Genomic DNA, 13,359 nt, shown 5'->3' on the forward strand with positions numbered 1-13,359 from the left:
CTCGCGCCTCTTCTTCTGCCTCTGATTGGCTCGCTAGGTCAGCGTGTTGTAACTCGTACGGTTCCTGCACGCTGAGAGCCGAGGACGACGCGCCAGAATGCCCCCCCCCCACCACCGTTCGCGATGGCTCTCAGCTCACGCGATCAGTGAATCAGTCTAATTTGACCAACTTCCGAGGTCAGTGCACGTCCGTGTTTATGTGAGCCTTCATAAGCTGGTAAGTACAAATGTATTTTCTATTTGTAAAAATTTATCACGATGATTCAATACAGACGAAAATGACAATACAGGCGTAAATAACCTGACAATAAAAAGAAGAAACAAATACTTTGTGATTGCGTCGTACTTGCTTTTGAACGTCGCCGAAAGGATGTAGGCACAATAGAATTGCTTGTAGATAATGCTATAAGAAGCATGTCTATGGTATGGAATATATACTGATTGCAAATAGAAGCCGCAGATATTTATTGTTAGCTTCATTCTTACTTGTGCAGGCATCGTTTTTCTTTTATAAGGTTATCCAGTGAAATAGATCGCTAACACATACGTATCATGTACGAATGAACGATCATTTAGTGGCTGCATCTTTTCCCAATAAACACACAGTGGTTGAAATGATATATAATAGACCTGTCAAGACACGTTGAGAGAACGTTGAAATGGCACATAAAGATTATTCTACCTAGAATACAGGTGTTAAATACTATGTATTTTCAGGTATTTGACGGATTAGCAGTGATATCGAGGAAGTGAATGCTCCAGCTGCGGTCGAATAATAATTAAAACTTGTGCGTACTGCGTACCTAGACAACGCTTTCTATAGCGTCTGTGTTCTTTTTTTGAAATAATGTGCCAATACTTTTTATTATTTTACTTTGTCAGGATTGTGATTTTTTACCTAGTCCCGAGATGAAAGTTAACAATTTTCCTCGTTAGGGTATAATCATTGTATGATTATTTTGTTTCATGTTTTATTTGTTATCAAACCTCTTGTATCGGATATAAGTTTTTGTTTGTTCATGTTTACTTAATTTTACTATTTGCTATACTTCTATACTCTTGTGAGCACATCTGTACAATTGAGGTATGCGTATATGTAAAAGACTGTATGTTTATTTATACATCCCAGTCAACATTCACACAGTTACATCGTTGGCATAATAAAATGTCCGCATCAACGATACAGACAAACTGGTATATAAAAAACTACTGTTATGTTTCGGATACATTGTTAAAGCGGATATTTCGATACGTGTGCAATGTAACTATTGTCATTGTTGCCTTGGATGAAAGTACCTCATAATAAATATACATCATGTTTCGCAAAGGTGTGTGCTTTATCTCATTTAGTTGTCCTGTATTTCTCATAAGAATACATAGGTGTGGATGTAAAATAATTAATATCATTTAATTGGTGCAAGTTACCATTACTGAAATAGCTAAGAATGTGAGCGTTGCTGTATCATCTAACCCCTGAGATAAGTCCATATTGACCATACAAGAAGCTTTTAACAGCTTGTGTATTAATATAGTATGTACATGAAAAATTATACCGAAAACATATTCTCAAGTTGGTTGTTACACGTTTATCGGAACCGCGTGATATTCGATTAAGTGTATTCAATTAAACGTATAATAATTGTTTACGGATATCGTTTTTACGTTAAATCAACACACATTAAGTACGTGTATTATTATAAAAAAAATTTTCCAATGAACACGCTTATTAAACGTGTTTGAACCACGAAAAATGGTGGCTGTAACAGGTATATATTAAACGTCTACGTTAACATTTAAATTGCGTTCTTTCATACTTGTTTCATTACGTTTCCGAAAACCGTAATTTCGACGTTTACTTCAACCGTGGAATATCCGGATCATAATCACTAACAGAAAACGTTGATGAGCGCAGTCGAAAAAACCTATATCAGGGCGGACATTTTTCACGAGAAAAAACGTATGTGCTGAACGATTATTCAACTATATACAACGTTATTTTTCGACGAATTTCTTACGATTTATTTACCAGCAATGTTTATTGGGTCACCATCAATTTTTGCCAATTGTAATTCCGATTCAAACTGGTATAATATGGGTTTTGTTGTAAAACGTTTTATCCCGCAAACAAAAAACAATAAAATTACTATGTAATTGTTTGGACAATAAAAGTTTCTCAGGCCCTAGTATCTAATTTTCTCCTTCTGCCGTTCTCCGGCCCCTTGATAATTTATTAATTTTTGACTGACTACGTTTTATTCTGCAAACAAAAGACAATAAAATTACTATGTAATTGTTTGGAGAATAAAAGTTCCTCAGTCCCTAGTATCTAATTTTCTCCTTCTGCCGTTCTCCGGCCCCTTGATAATTTATTTATTTTTGACTGACTGATGCTGTCTCAGGTTTAGAAACACTGGGCTTAGGTTGCTCAGATTTAACGGATAATCTTGACTGAACTTTAGCTACTTCTTGGGGTCTAGTAAAAGAGCCAGAATTGTGTCGACTCCTGGGTTGTTGCTGCTTGGTGAGATCACGTTGACTGTTAGATGCAGAATCGTTTCGTCTTTTGGTACGACCCAATCTACCCGAACCAAAAGATTCTGCCCTATTTCGATACTGCGACAGATTTACGGAATCTGACCGTTTGTGATTGTTAGTATTACTAGAATTGGTAGAAAGTGTCACAGTACTCGAACCACCGGATAAACGTCGTACTCGACTAGTAGGGGATGCTTCTCCGCCACCAGCGCTTTCAGACACGCTTCTGTTTCTCCTTTTCATAGCTTGGCTTCGTAGATTCCCACTAAATCCTTGGAGCATCTCGTTTATTTGCGGCTGTAAATTATCAGACAGTTTCAAGTTACTCTTTTATACCAACCAAGATTGTTGAACGCATGTTTCTATCGGGTGCCAATAGAAATCTGAACGTTTTTGATGTCTTGAAATACATGTTGATTTTGAATAAATTAAGCACCGAAACTGTGGCAAATAAACTGAAAACCTACAAAGACATACATATCATTATACAGTAGATTGGAAGCGATGAAAATCAAAACAAACGTGTCAACCGCAATATCAAACGTGAAAGAGGTTCGAATACATACTTCAACAACATTGGGGTATCCCCCAATGCTAGATTTCATCAAGAATATATTATACAGGCGGATCAATAAAAATTTGACTCACCTCAACTACTCTGAAATCCTCAATACTTTTGAACTTTGAAACATACTCCTGTAGTTTGGATTCAACGTAGAGTTTTTCAGCATGCTTATAATATTTCATGAATGCCCAAAACTTTTCTAATCCATATAATTGGCCTAAAAAATGAAAAATGAATAATAAATTAACAAATAAAAATCGGATACGTAAATATATAAGATCTATACTATAATCATTTATCAAATTCGTCCTCAAATACGGACTCACCAATTTCGTAATCTCGTATCGTCTCGGTTTGAAAATCTTTGTAAAGTTGAGGCCTGAACAAATATATTTGATTATTTAAAAAAAATCGGGTCATGTATTGACTTATAATGATAATACGGTGATCAAAATTTGAAATTCGTAAGTCGAAATTTGAAGTGAAAATTGCGGTAGTTCTTCGATAAGAGCCGATCGGAATTGAGAATGACGAAGACATAAATCGTTAACTACTAGAAGTAGTTGTCAGTTGGAGAAATAATAGATACTAAAATATTTGTTATTATCTAACTGCCGTTATGCAGTAAGAGAGATTGTTTTCATCGTGTTTCTAAAAATATATATTTTGCATGTCACTATCGGTTTTACCATTCGGTTATGTATATTTGTAAATCACAGGGGTAAGTAACGCCAGCAATTCACGGTGCAAGGTATCGTGTAACGATAACAATTCCCATAGCTACAAATAGAATTTCACGAATAGAATAAAACTCGCAAGCATCCAACTTTACTTTTGGCCACGTATCATATAAAATCACCGAGTCTACCGAAATTGAAGCTTATTGCTCTGTAAGCACATTGGAAAGGGTTCTTTTTTTTTAAGAGTGAAGCAAACCCCAGCAAGGTAATAATATGATGAATAGGAATTCTCGACCTCGTATATAATCTATTATAGAATCTTGGTGATCGGTCAATTAAGTAAACGTATTTTTAGTTAACGTTTCGACCCGGATATGGACCCTCCTCAGAACGATTTATTTATTTAACTGTCAAGAACAACAAAAATTTTTTTTTTAAATCATAATACTAGACGTACGATCGGATATTAAATATTGTAGATGTAATACTCTTAGGGCTATTATATATTATTGGTTAGTGAGAACAATTTGATTAATTGAAAAAAGAAAGGCTTAGAGTGTTGCTTACCTTTTTTTTATAAAAGTAAGCGGACCAAGGTGCAGTCGAATTCACAATTTACAATTTGTGGAGACAATGTTCTTTGGGTGACGGTAGTCGTTGTCACTCTTCTAGTTATTTTACATGTAGGAGTCAAGTGTTGGAAGTCATTAATTAAAAAGATTAAAGAACTATGTTTCTTCACAGTCTATATGTCATTGTATTAAAAGGTTTTAAAGAAGGTCTTTTTAGCAGTAAAATTAGTTTGCAAAGTGTCCAAGAAGTGGAGCTAGGCTCTTTATGACTATGTTCCCCATGTCTAACAAAAATTATTATTGGTTGAACCGATTGGGTCAACGGGTGAATAGCGACTGACGGGAGAAACAAATATGATCCAGAGTGAAGGTGAACCTAATATAAACAATTATACAGAAAAACAGAAAAATATTTTGTGAAAAAAAAATTATGTAGAAAAACTGTGCTATGGAGACAAAATTTTTTTATGTATCTAGTTAAGGTTAAACAATATTTGTTGCGTGGGCGGAGATTAGAGGTTTGTAAATATTACTTAAATGTTCAACATCTTGTCTAAGATTAACCGAATTGGTGTGACCTACAATGTTGCACATTTCTAGTAATAGTCTTTTATAATAATTGGGTTCTTCACAAAGGATGTTTGTATTGTCGTAGTTAAAAGTATGTTGTTTATTGATACTATTTTTTGTTAAAGCGGTGTGACGTTCTTCAATCTCATGTACATTGCGTTGATGTTCTTTGATTCTGGTGTTAAGGTGGCGGCCGGTTTGTCCGATATAAACTTGGTTGCAATCATTGCAAGGTATTTTATACACAACATTGGATCGTTTGCCGATGGGGATCTTATCTTTTCCCGTGTCAAAGACTAATTGTAAATCGTTTGAATTTTTTCCAACAAACTTGACATTATGTTTGGTAAATAGACGGTTCAATGACTCAAAGAGACCAGATACATATGGGATGGGAATATATGTATTAGCAGGTCTATTGTTATCATCTGCGGGAGCAGAGTCAACATTATTGTCAGGTAAGTTGTTGATGTAGGTGCGTCTCTTATTTATATGTTTATGTAATAGGCCATGAGGATAATCATTCCATCTTAGTATATTGTATATGAGTGACAGATTTTTTACGTGGAATTCTGTACTTGAAAGTTTGATGGCTCGGTCAACTAGGTTAATGATGGTGCCTATTTTGTAGGACATTGGGTGGTGAGAATTAAAATTCAAATACCTTTGAGACCAGGTTTTTTTGTGGAACCAATCTGTTTTGATATTATTGTTGTTGTGTATCAACAATACATCTAAGAAATTGATGGCGTTATTTTATTCTACTTCAATAGTAATTGTAATCGGTTAAAAATATTAAGAGTGTAATCTATTTTTTCTTTAGGAACAGCAGTAAGAATATCATCGACATACCGAAAATAGAACGGTAAATCAAAATCAAGATTGGTAATGCAAGAACTTTCCAAGTCTTCCAGACAAGGTCTGACAAGATTGGAGAGAGAGGAGATCCCATGGGCAACCCGAATTGTTGTGCATACGTATCATTGTTAAATTTGAATATTGCAGAATCAAAACATATTTTTAAAGCTTTATCTAGTTCAATAAGAGGAATTGGGATCTTATTTTCAAGAGAAGCCCAACGATTGTTTACTGCGCGCAATGCAAGATCTGTCGGAACGTTGGTAAAAAGAGATATTACATCTAGCGATATTAAAGTATAGTTGTCTGGAATAATCAATGTTTTTATTGTGTCAACTAAGGAAAAGCTATCTTTAACTCTAGAGGTGGGAGGTGTGATATTAGTAGTGAGCCATGAATTAATTATCTTGGATAAGGCATAAGTCGGGCTATTGACAAATGAGACGATAATTCTTAATGGGACTTCCTCTTTGTGAATTTTAGGTAGCCCATATGCACGTGGGGGGACACTATTGTAGGTAGAAATGCTTCTGTGTAAGTTTTTGTTTATTAATTTGGAGTTAAACCAATTAAACGTGAGTTTATTCACCCTAGTTTGTAGGGAGTTGCACAGGTCATATTTAGCAATTCTGTAGGTATTAGTGTACGAAAGCTGTTGCCTCATTTTGTTATTGTAAGAGTCTCTATGCATAGCTACACACGCATTGCCTTTATCCGCTTTTAAAAACATAATATTAGGGTTGTTTTTTTTAAAATCATGGTATCACGAATTTTTTTGTCAGTGACTGAATTATTGTTATTGTTTCTGGGGTACTTTGGGAAAAAAAACATTGCAACATTGTAGGTCACACCAATTCGGTTAATCTTAGACAAGATGTTGAACATTTAAGTAATATTTACAAACCTCTAATCTCCGCCCACACAACAAATATTGTTTAACCTTAACTAGATACATGAAAAATTTTTGTCTCCATAGCACAGTTTTTCTACATAACTTTTTTTTCACAAAATATTCTTCTGTTTTTCTGTATAATTGTTTATATTAGGTTCACCTTCACTCTGGATCATATTTGTTTCTCCCGTCAGTCGCTATTCACCCGTTGACCCAATCGGTTCAACCAATAATAATTTTTGTTAGACATGGGGAACATAGTCATAAAGAGCCTAGCTCCACTTCTTGGACACTTTGCAAACTAATTTTACTGCTAAAAAGACCTTCTTTAAAACCTTTTAATACAATGACATATAGACTGTGAAGAAACATAGTTCTTTAATCTTTTTAATTAATGACTTCCAACACTTGACTCCTACATGTAAAATAACTAGAAGAGTGACAATGACTACCGTCACCCAAAGAACATTGTCTCCACAAATTGTAAATTGTGAATTCGACTGCATCTTGGTCCGCTTACTTTTATAAAAAAAAGGTAAGCAACACTCTGAGCCTTTCTTTTTTCAATTAATCAAATTGTTCTCACTAACCAATAATATATAATAGCCCTAAGAGTATTACATCTACAATATTTTATGTCCGATTGTACTTCTAGTATTATTTTTAAAAAAATTTTTTGTTGTTCTTGACAGTTAGATAAATAAATCTAGGGTGGCCACTCAATTCCGTTCACGGAATTCCCTGACATTTCCCGGTTTTCCCTGACTTAAATCACTGTTTTTCCCTAACATTTTGATGCACAATTTGTGCAGAAATCACTAACAACTATAGTAACCTAGGTAAAGTATGGCCAAATATATTAAAGTTATAAAAGTTTTTAAAAGTTGTTCATTCCGTTCATTGCGATTTTTGAAAGTTGAGAAAAAATGAAAATTTCCATTTGCTTGGTCTTGTTAAGTATATATTTAAGAAGGGGCTCCAAGAAGCGAAATATTTTTAGAGCTATTATTTGAACATTTATGCTGTTTGCAATGAAAATCGCGGTTCGAAGAATTATGAAAAATAAACTTAAAAATTTTTTTCCAACGGGAAATTTTTCTTTTAAGCGTTAAGAATACACCACAATTTATCCAAATTTTTAAATTGATATTTAATACAGCAAAACAATTATTTTATGCGGTGTACTGTCTAGACGCGGCGCGTCTGTGCCGTCACAGTTGCGCAGAGCCCTACGTTCAGCGTTAAATTAAAATTACTAATACTGAAGTTAGAATTCCGGGTGCTTGTACTTTTTTATTGGAAATTTCCTCCTCTTTAAGAATCTTTTTAAAATTTTGGCTAGCGCTTTTACTTTTTGAGTTACTGCCAAAAACCTGAGGCTTCGATTTTTCTAGACTATTAGGCGTCGGTGAACTTGCGTCTCCGCACGCAGCGACGGTCATAGATAAATCAAACCGATGTCTGCTCGTACTACTGAATTCATGTGACAATCAACAACTAAGCTTATAATCGTTGATAAGAAGAGAAGAAAAATTGCGACGATGCGGTAATAGCATCTCAATTTTATGGACAAAGCTTTTGAAATCCGTGAGTTCTATAAAAAGTCCCTGACCAACCAAAAAATTCCCTGACATTTCCCTGACATACAAAATTCCCTGACATTTCCCGGTTTTCCCGGTTTTCCAGACGGGTGGCCACCCTGAAATCGTTCTGAGGAGGGCCCATATCCGGGTCGAAACGTTAACTAAAAATACGTTTACTTAATTGACCGATCACCAAGATTCTATAATAGATTATATACGAGGTCGAGAATTCCTATTTATCGTAATAATATTTTGTATAGATAGGCAACGATCGTTGATTTCAAACATACCGTGTTCCTCAATATTTCGCTTTACATTGGCAGTTTTAAGCATCGTGTAAGCGAAAGACGGGATCACATGCGTGCCCCCTGAAAGGATGTTGGCTCAATAAAAAAAGATAATCTCCGTACGTTACTTTTCTTCAAAGCAGGATGGTCGATAAATCATAATCCCTGGTAACAGTTGATTTTCTTCATTCCTTTTCACAGTTTCAACGAGTGCAAGGTAATTTTTTTCAACGTTTTTCTTTATTTGCGTTTTTTTCATTTTTTCATTTTTATTTGTTCATTTTTTTTTTTTTTTTTGTTGTGTTCTTACTAACATTATAACCCCACCCGTTATAATAAGCCCTAATTTTAATATTAAAGATTATAGCAGTGTGAGTAGATTACAATTAATAGTTATGTATATTTATACAAGCAAAAAAATTTTAAACGCTTCGAAGCACGCTCTATGTAGGATACATAATATACTGTATCACGTCTGATTTTACAATAATTAACAATCTTTAGTTTCTACACATAACTCCCCTCGCAAGTATAGCTAAACCAGGGTGGCCACTCAATTCCGCTCACGGAATTCCCTGACATTTCCCGGTTTTCCCTGACTTAAATCACTGTTTTTCCCTAACATTTTGATGCACAATTTGTGCAGAAATCACTAACAACTATAGTAACCTAGGTAAAGTATGGCCAAATATATTAAAGTTATAAAAGTTTTTAAAAGTTGTTCATTCCGTTCATTGCGATTTTTGAAAGTTGAGAAAAAATGAAAATTTCCATTTGCTTGGTCTTGTTAAGTATATATTTAAGAAGGGGCTCCAAGAAGCGAAATATTTTTAGAGCTATTATTTGAACATTTATGCTGTTTGCAATGAAAATCGAGGTTCGAAGAATTATGACTAATTAACGAATGTGTAACTTTTTGAAAAATAAACTTAAAATTTTTTTTCCAACGGGACATTTTTCTTTTAAGTGTTAAGAATACACCACCATTTATACAAATTTTTAAATTGATATTTAATACAGCACGATGCGGTGATAGTATCTCAATTTTATGGACAAGGCTTTTGAAATCCGTGAGTTCTATAAAAAGTCCCTGACCAACCAAAATATTCCCTGACATTTCCCTGACTTTTCCCTGACGTACAAAATTCCCTGACATTTCCCGGTTTTCCAGACGGGTGGCCACCCTGTAAACGTTGTGAAAAAATAAGGTTTATCGAATACTGGCAGCAAGTTATGTTCTTCTTTTTTTCCTCCCGTTTTTTCATAAAAACAGACGGTAACTAATATCTATTACATTTAAGGAATACCCTGTTTCAACGTCAAAGCGTTTTTGTCCTCGATCACGTCGATCGGAATAACAAGTCGGAAGTGAAGGGTGTCAATTATTGCAAATTTCCAGAGTGATAACAAGATTGGATCTTGCACACTGCGTTACCCTAAACGTGCCACGACGTACTTTAATAATTTTGCATTTTCATCATATAATATATTCTTATCAAATAGTTATGAATCTATGAGTCTATAATTAACAGCATTAATATTATCAATAGGGTATATAATATGATATTATGCGGTAGTCACTCGCTTAAAACTAGTTAATCCTAAGCTGCCAACAAAGCAGTTAGTTTCTATTTACAAGACTGAGCAAAGTCGTTCAAGCGCTATCAACTCTTTTCAAACGTGACAATGCTTATGGCTGTCCGATTCGTTGCCAGCACAATATTATACTCTAGCTTTCTCCGTCACGCTTTACTTTGAAATTTTATCAATCATTCCATTTCGCACCACTGTAATATCGTGATCTCTGGATGCGCGCGTTATTCGCAGACAAATTACCTTTTTCATCCTACCCATTCCAGTCAGCTTACAAATACGTTTTCAATTTTCAATCACCAATATCTTTCGTGACTATAACCCGTTCTTAACAAACCCAATTTTTAGTAAGACGTGGATTTCCATAAAAAGAATAGGATGTTCGAAGCCAACTCAAGTTATAGACTTATAGATAGATTACACTGAACCGAGTGTGACGTGACTAAAACAGTGACTAATGTATTAAAATATAAATTTGAACCAAAAACGCTATCTCATTTAAAACGAATATTATTCATTCGTTTGCCTGATTCGATTTTTCATTACTGTTTGTTAAATATCTTGGAAACTTCATATTTGATGCCTATTGATTTGACAGACTATCATAGGAACTGTCTAAATTATTTTTTCTCTTATGAACTATTGTTAAAACGGTCTTGGCCGCGATGTTACCCTCGTGTTCAATACAAGAATTAGCATGAAACGTCTTTAAAATGACTTAATTTAAAAGTAGTAAGAAGAATTAGAAAAACATGGAAGTCAATTTTTTGTGCGTTCTCATGCATAATAAATAGCACAATAAGTTACTTTTCTGCAATAATAAATACATGGATTACTCACGATATAGAGTTTAAAAAAATCAGATTATGGATCGAGTTACCGAGTGCGTGACAAGGCTGTCAATACAATAATTGAAATCTTTCAGAAGTCGACGTATAATGAGTTTATATATAAAAAAAACACAATTTGAAAAAAACTAGACAAACAACTAAACTGTAATTTCAATTTTTCAGTTATAACGAGGGATGTAAATGTGTGATCTGAGATCCTTGGATATGTGACGAGAAAAAAAATTGCTACAAATTAAGCAATGTAGAATAAATTGAAGGATTTTTAGCAAATTGCTAAAAGATTTCCCACCCGAAAAATGATTTGAGTAGTTTTTGTGCCAATTCTTTACAAGTGCCGAATGCAAACAATACTTGGGTAACATTAAGAGTATGTTGCAACGCTTCCAAGTACCTCGCCTTACATCATGGTCAGATATAGTGATAATTAATATTCGAATATGCAAAAAAATGGTTTAATAATTGTATACGATATTATATCATTATTGTCTCTATACCCTAACATAGGAATAAAACAAAACAAAACACAAAAAAAAAAAACATGCTATTTGCTTGATGTTATGTTTTTTTTTCTTCCCTTTCTTTTAGCAATAATATATTACAGCCTGTGGGCAGAGGGATCACACCTTTCAATAACAGAAAATAGACCCGTTGTATACGCGCGAAAACCTAACCGTTCTAATTCATTTGTATTTTTTTGTTTTTTGTTTTTTTTTTTTTCTTCTTGCTCTATATTTTAGATATAGTATATAACATATATGTTTAAATTAATTCTATACTTTAGTAGTAGTAATTATATTATATCATGCACACCTCGTTTCTTTGCCACTGATCAATGGCTAGGTGTGTAGTTACTACTTAAATATTCTTTCTTGTTTTGAAATGTTTTCTGTATTTTCTTTTTTTTTCCTATCAATTACGATTTACGACGGTCTTGGAGGAAATTTTTCAAAACCAGCAGTCATCATTACAGTATTCCGAAACTGTCTGACGGAAATTTAAAAAAAAATTTTTCCTTGATCTCGGGGATGTCAATAATTTTTATACGAGTGGGTAATCATAAACTAACAATTTGAGACGACTCAGAATTAACTTAATTTGTTGTCTCGTGGTGGTTTTTTCCTAATTCCTGCATTTCTATTTTACACAATTCAATGTTAAAATTCTTTCGGATGTGCCTACCATAATATTATGAAATTTACACCGGATCATACTGATTTATGGAGTAATATATTATATGGAACACAGCTGGGTTAAGAGACAAAGTTTGTATAAAGTAACTGTTTTTGTTCCAACAGTACGATCGTAGCTTTCTCGTACGGGATTCTAAAAACAAGACAGGATTGACTAAGTTACAATTATCATCGACTCAAATCGTTGCAAAACGATAATTAAGCATGGATTTCAAAGATTGCAATATGTTATAGTGCAGATGTATTAAATACTTAAGTATGTGCAAAGTTCTCTATTATACAGCACACGCCGAACACGTGGCACTAGACAGCGTCAGTAACAAAAAATAAAGTTATTTTTGCCAGCAAATACGGTTGCAGGCAATATCGGAAGCCCGAAAAATAATAATATTCTCGTTCCGCTCCTTTAACATCAGTGCGCGTGATGCATTTATACATTATTTTTAGTTTCAATTATATTTACCCATTCATTCGTCTGTAGAATTGATTTACGTAAAACGTCTATTGAATTAGATCTATAATTATTCATAGCACTGTACTTTGAGTTTTTTTATTTTTCTTTTGTATTTCCCCCTTAAATATCTATTATTTTTCGTAATAACATTATTATTGTTGCCCAAAATTGTTAATAATTGTATTAAAAAGTTTAAAGGCAGAATATCTGGATCAAAACATAAAATGTATAAATATCAATGGACTGTTTATCTCACGTTATTGATAAAAATTATAAACCATTTTTTACCTTTTCGACAAAATGATAAATAAAAATAATAGGGTATGTTATGCAGTATAAGTCATACCTACCTAAACAACGATTTTCAAATCGAGATAAACTTTATCAGATAAAGTACCTCAGAATACTCCCTACTACGTACGTAAACGAGTTATACAATAATCACCGTCAATTTTTGCCAATTGTAATTCCGATTCAAACTGGTATAATATGGGTTTTGTTGTAAAACGTTTTATTCTGCAAACAAAAGACAATAAAATTACTATGTAATTGTTTGGACAATAAAAGTTTCTCAGGCCCTAGTATCTAATTTTCTCCTTCTGCCGTTCTCCGGCCCCTTGATAATTTATTAATTTTTGACTGACTACGTTTTATTCTGCAAACAAAAGACAATAAAATTACTATGTAATTGTTTGGAGAATAAAAGTTCCTCAGTCCCTAGTATCTAAT

At 33.7% G+C, this 13,359-nt stretch overlaps 1 protein-coding gene and 1 long non-coding RNA gene across 8 annotated transcripts in view; one reads left to right on the forward strand and one right to left on the reverse strand.

Annotated features, from left to right (window-relative positions):
• Positions 1 to 2,159: 2,159 nt before the first annotated feature.
• LOC124185319 (la-related protein 1B) overlaps positions 2,160 to 13,359 on the reverse strand; it is a 41,698-nt gene continuing 30,498 nt past the window's right edge. For 5 of the 7 annotated variants that reach the window (XM_046575967.1, XM_046575966.1, XM_046575964.1 and 2 more), the window contains one exon: positions 13,125 to 13,263. In XM_046575967.1, the coding sequence (XP_046431923.1) occupies positions 13,209 to 13,263 (55 nt within the window). In that variant the 3' untranslated portion in view covers positions 13,125 to 13,208. Of the gene's footprint in view, positions 2,236 to 2,374; positions 2,833 to 3,183; positions 3,318 to 3,426; positions 3,480 to 12,740; positions 13,264 to 13,359 lie in introns of those variants that run through there. The other 2 variants (XM_046575965.1, XM_046575968.1) reach the window with 2 other exon arrangements.
• Positions 6,858 to 11,865, forward strand: LOC124185337. Its single transcript, XR_006871368.1, has 3 exons — positions 6,858 to 7,207; positions 8,579 to 8,759; positions 11,149 to 11,865. It is a non-coding gene; the product is annotated as an uncharacterized LOC124185337 (long non-coding RNA).

Source organism: Neodiprion fabricii, chromosome 6 (genome assembly GCF_021155785.1).
Source record: "Neodiprion fabricii isolate iyNeoFabr1 chromosome 6, iyNeoFabr1.1, whole genome shotgun sequence".
In the NCBI taxonomy this organism is placed as follows: Eukaryota; Metazoa; Arthropoda; class Insecta; order Hymenoptera; family Diprionidae; genus Neodiprion; species Neodiprion fabricii.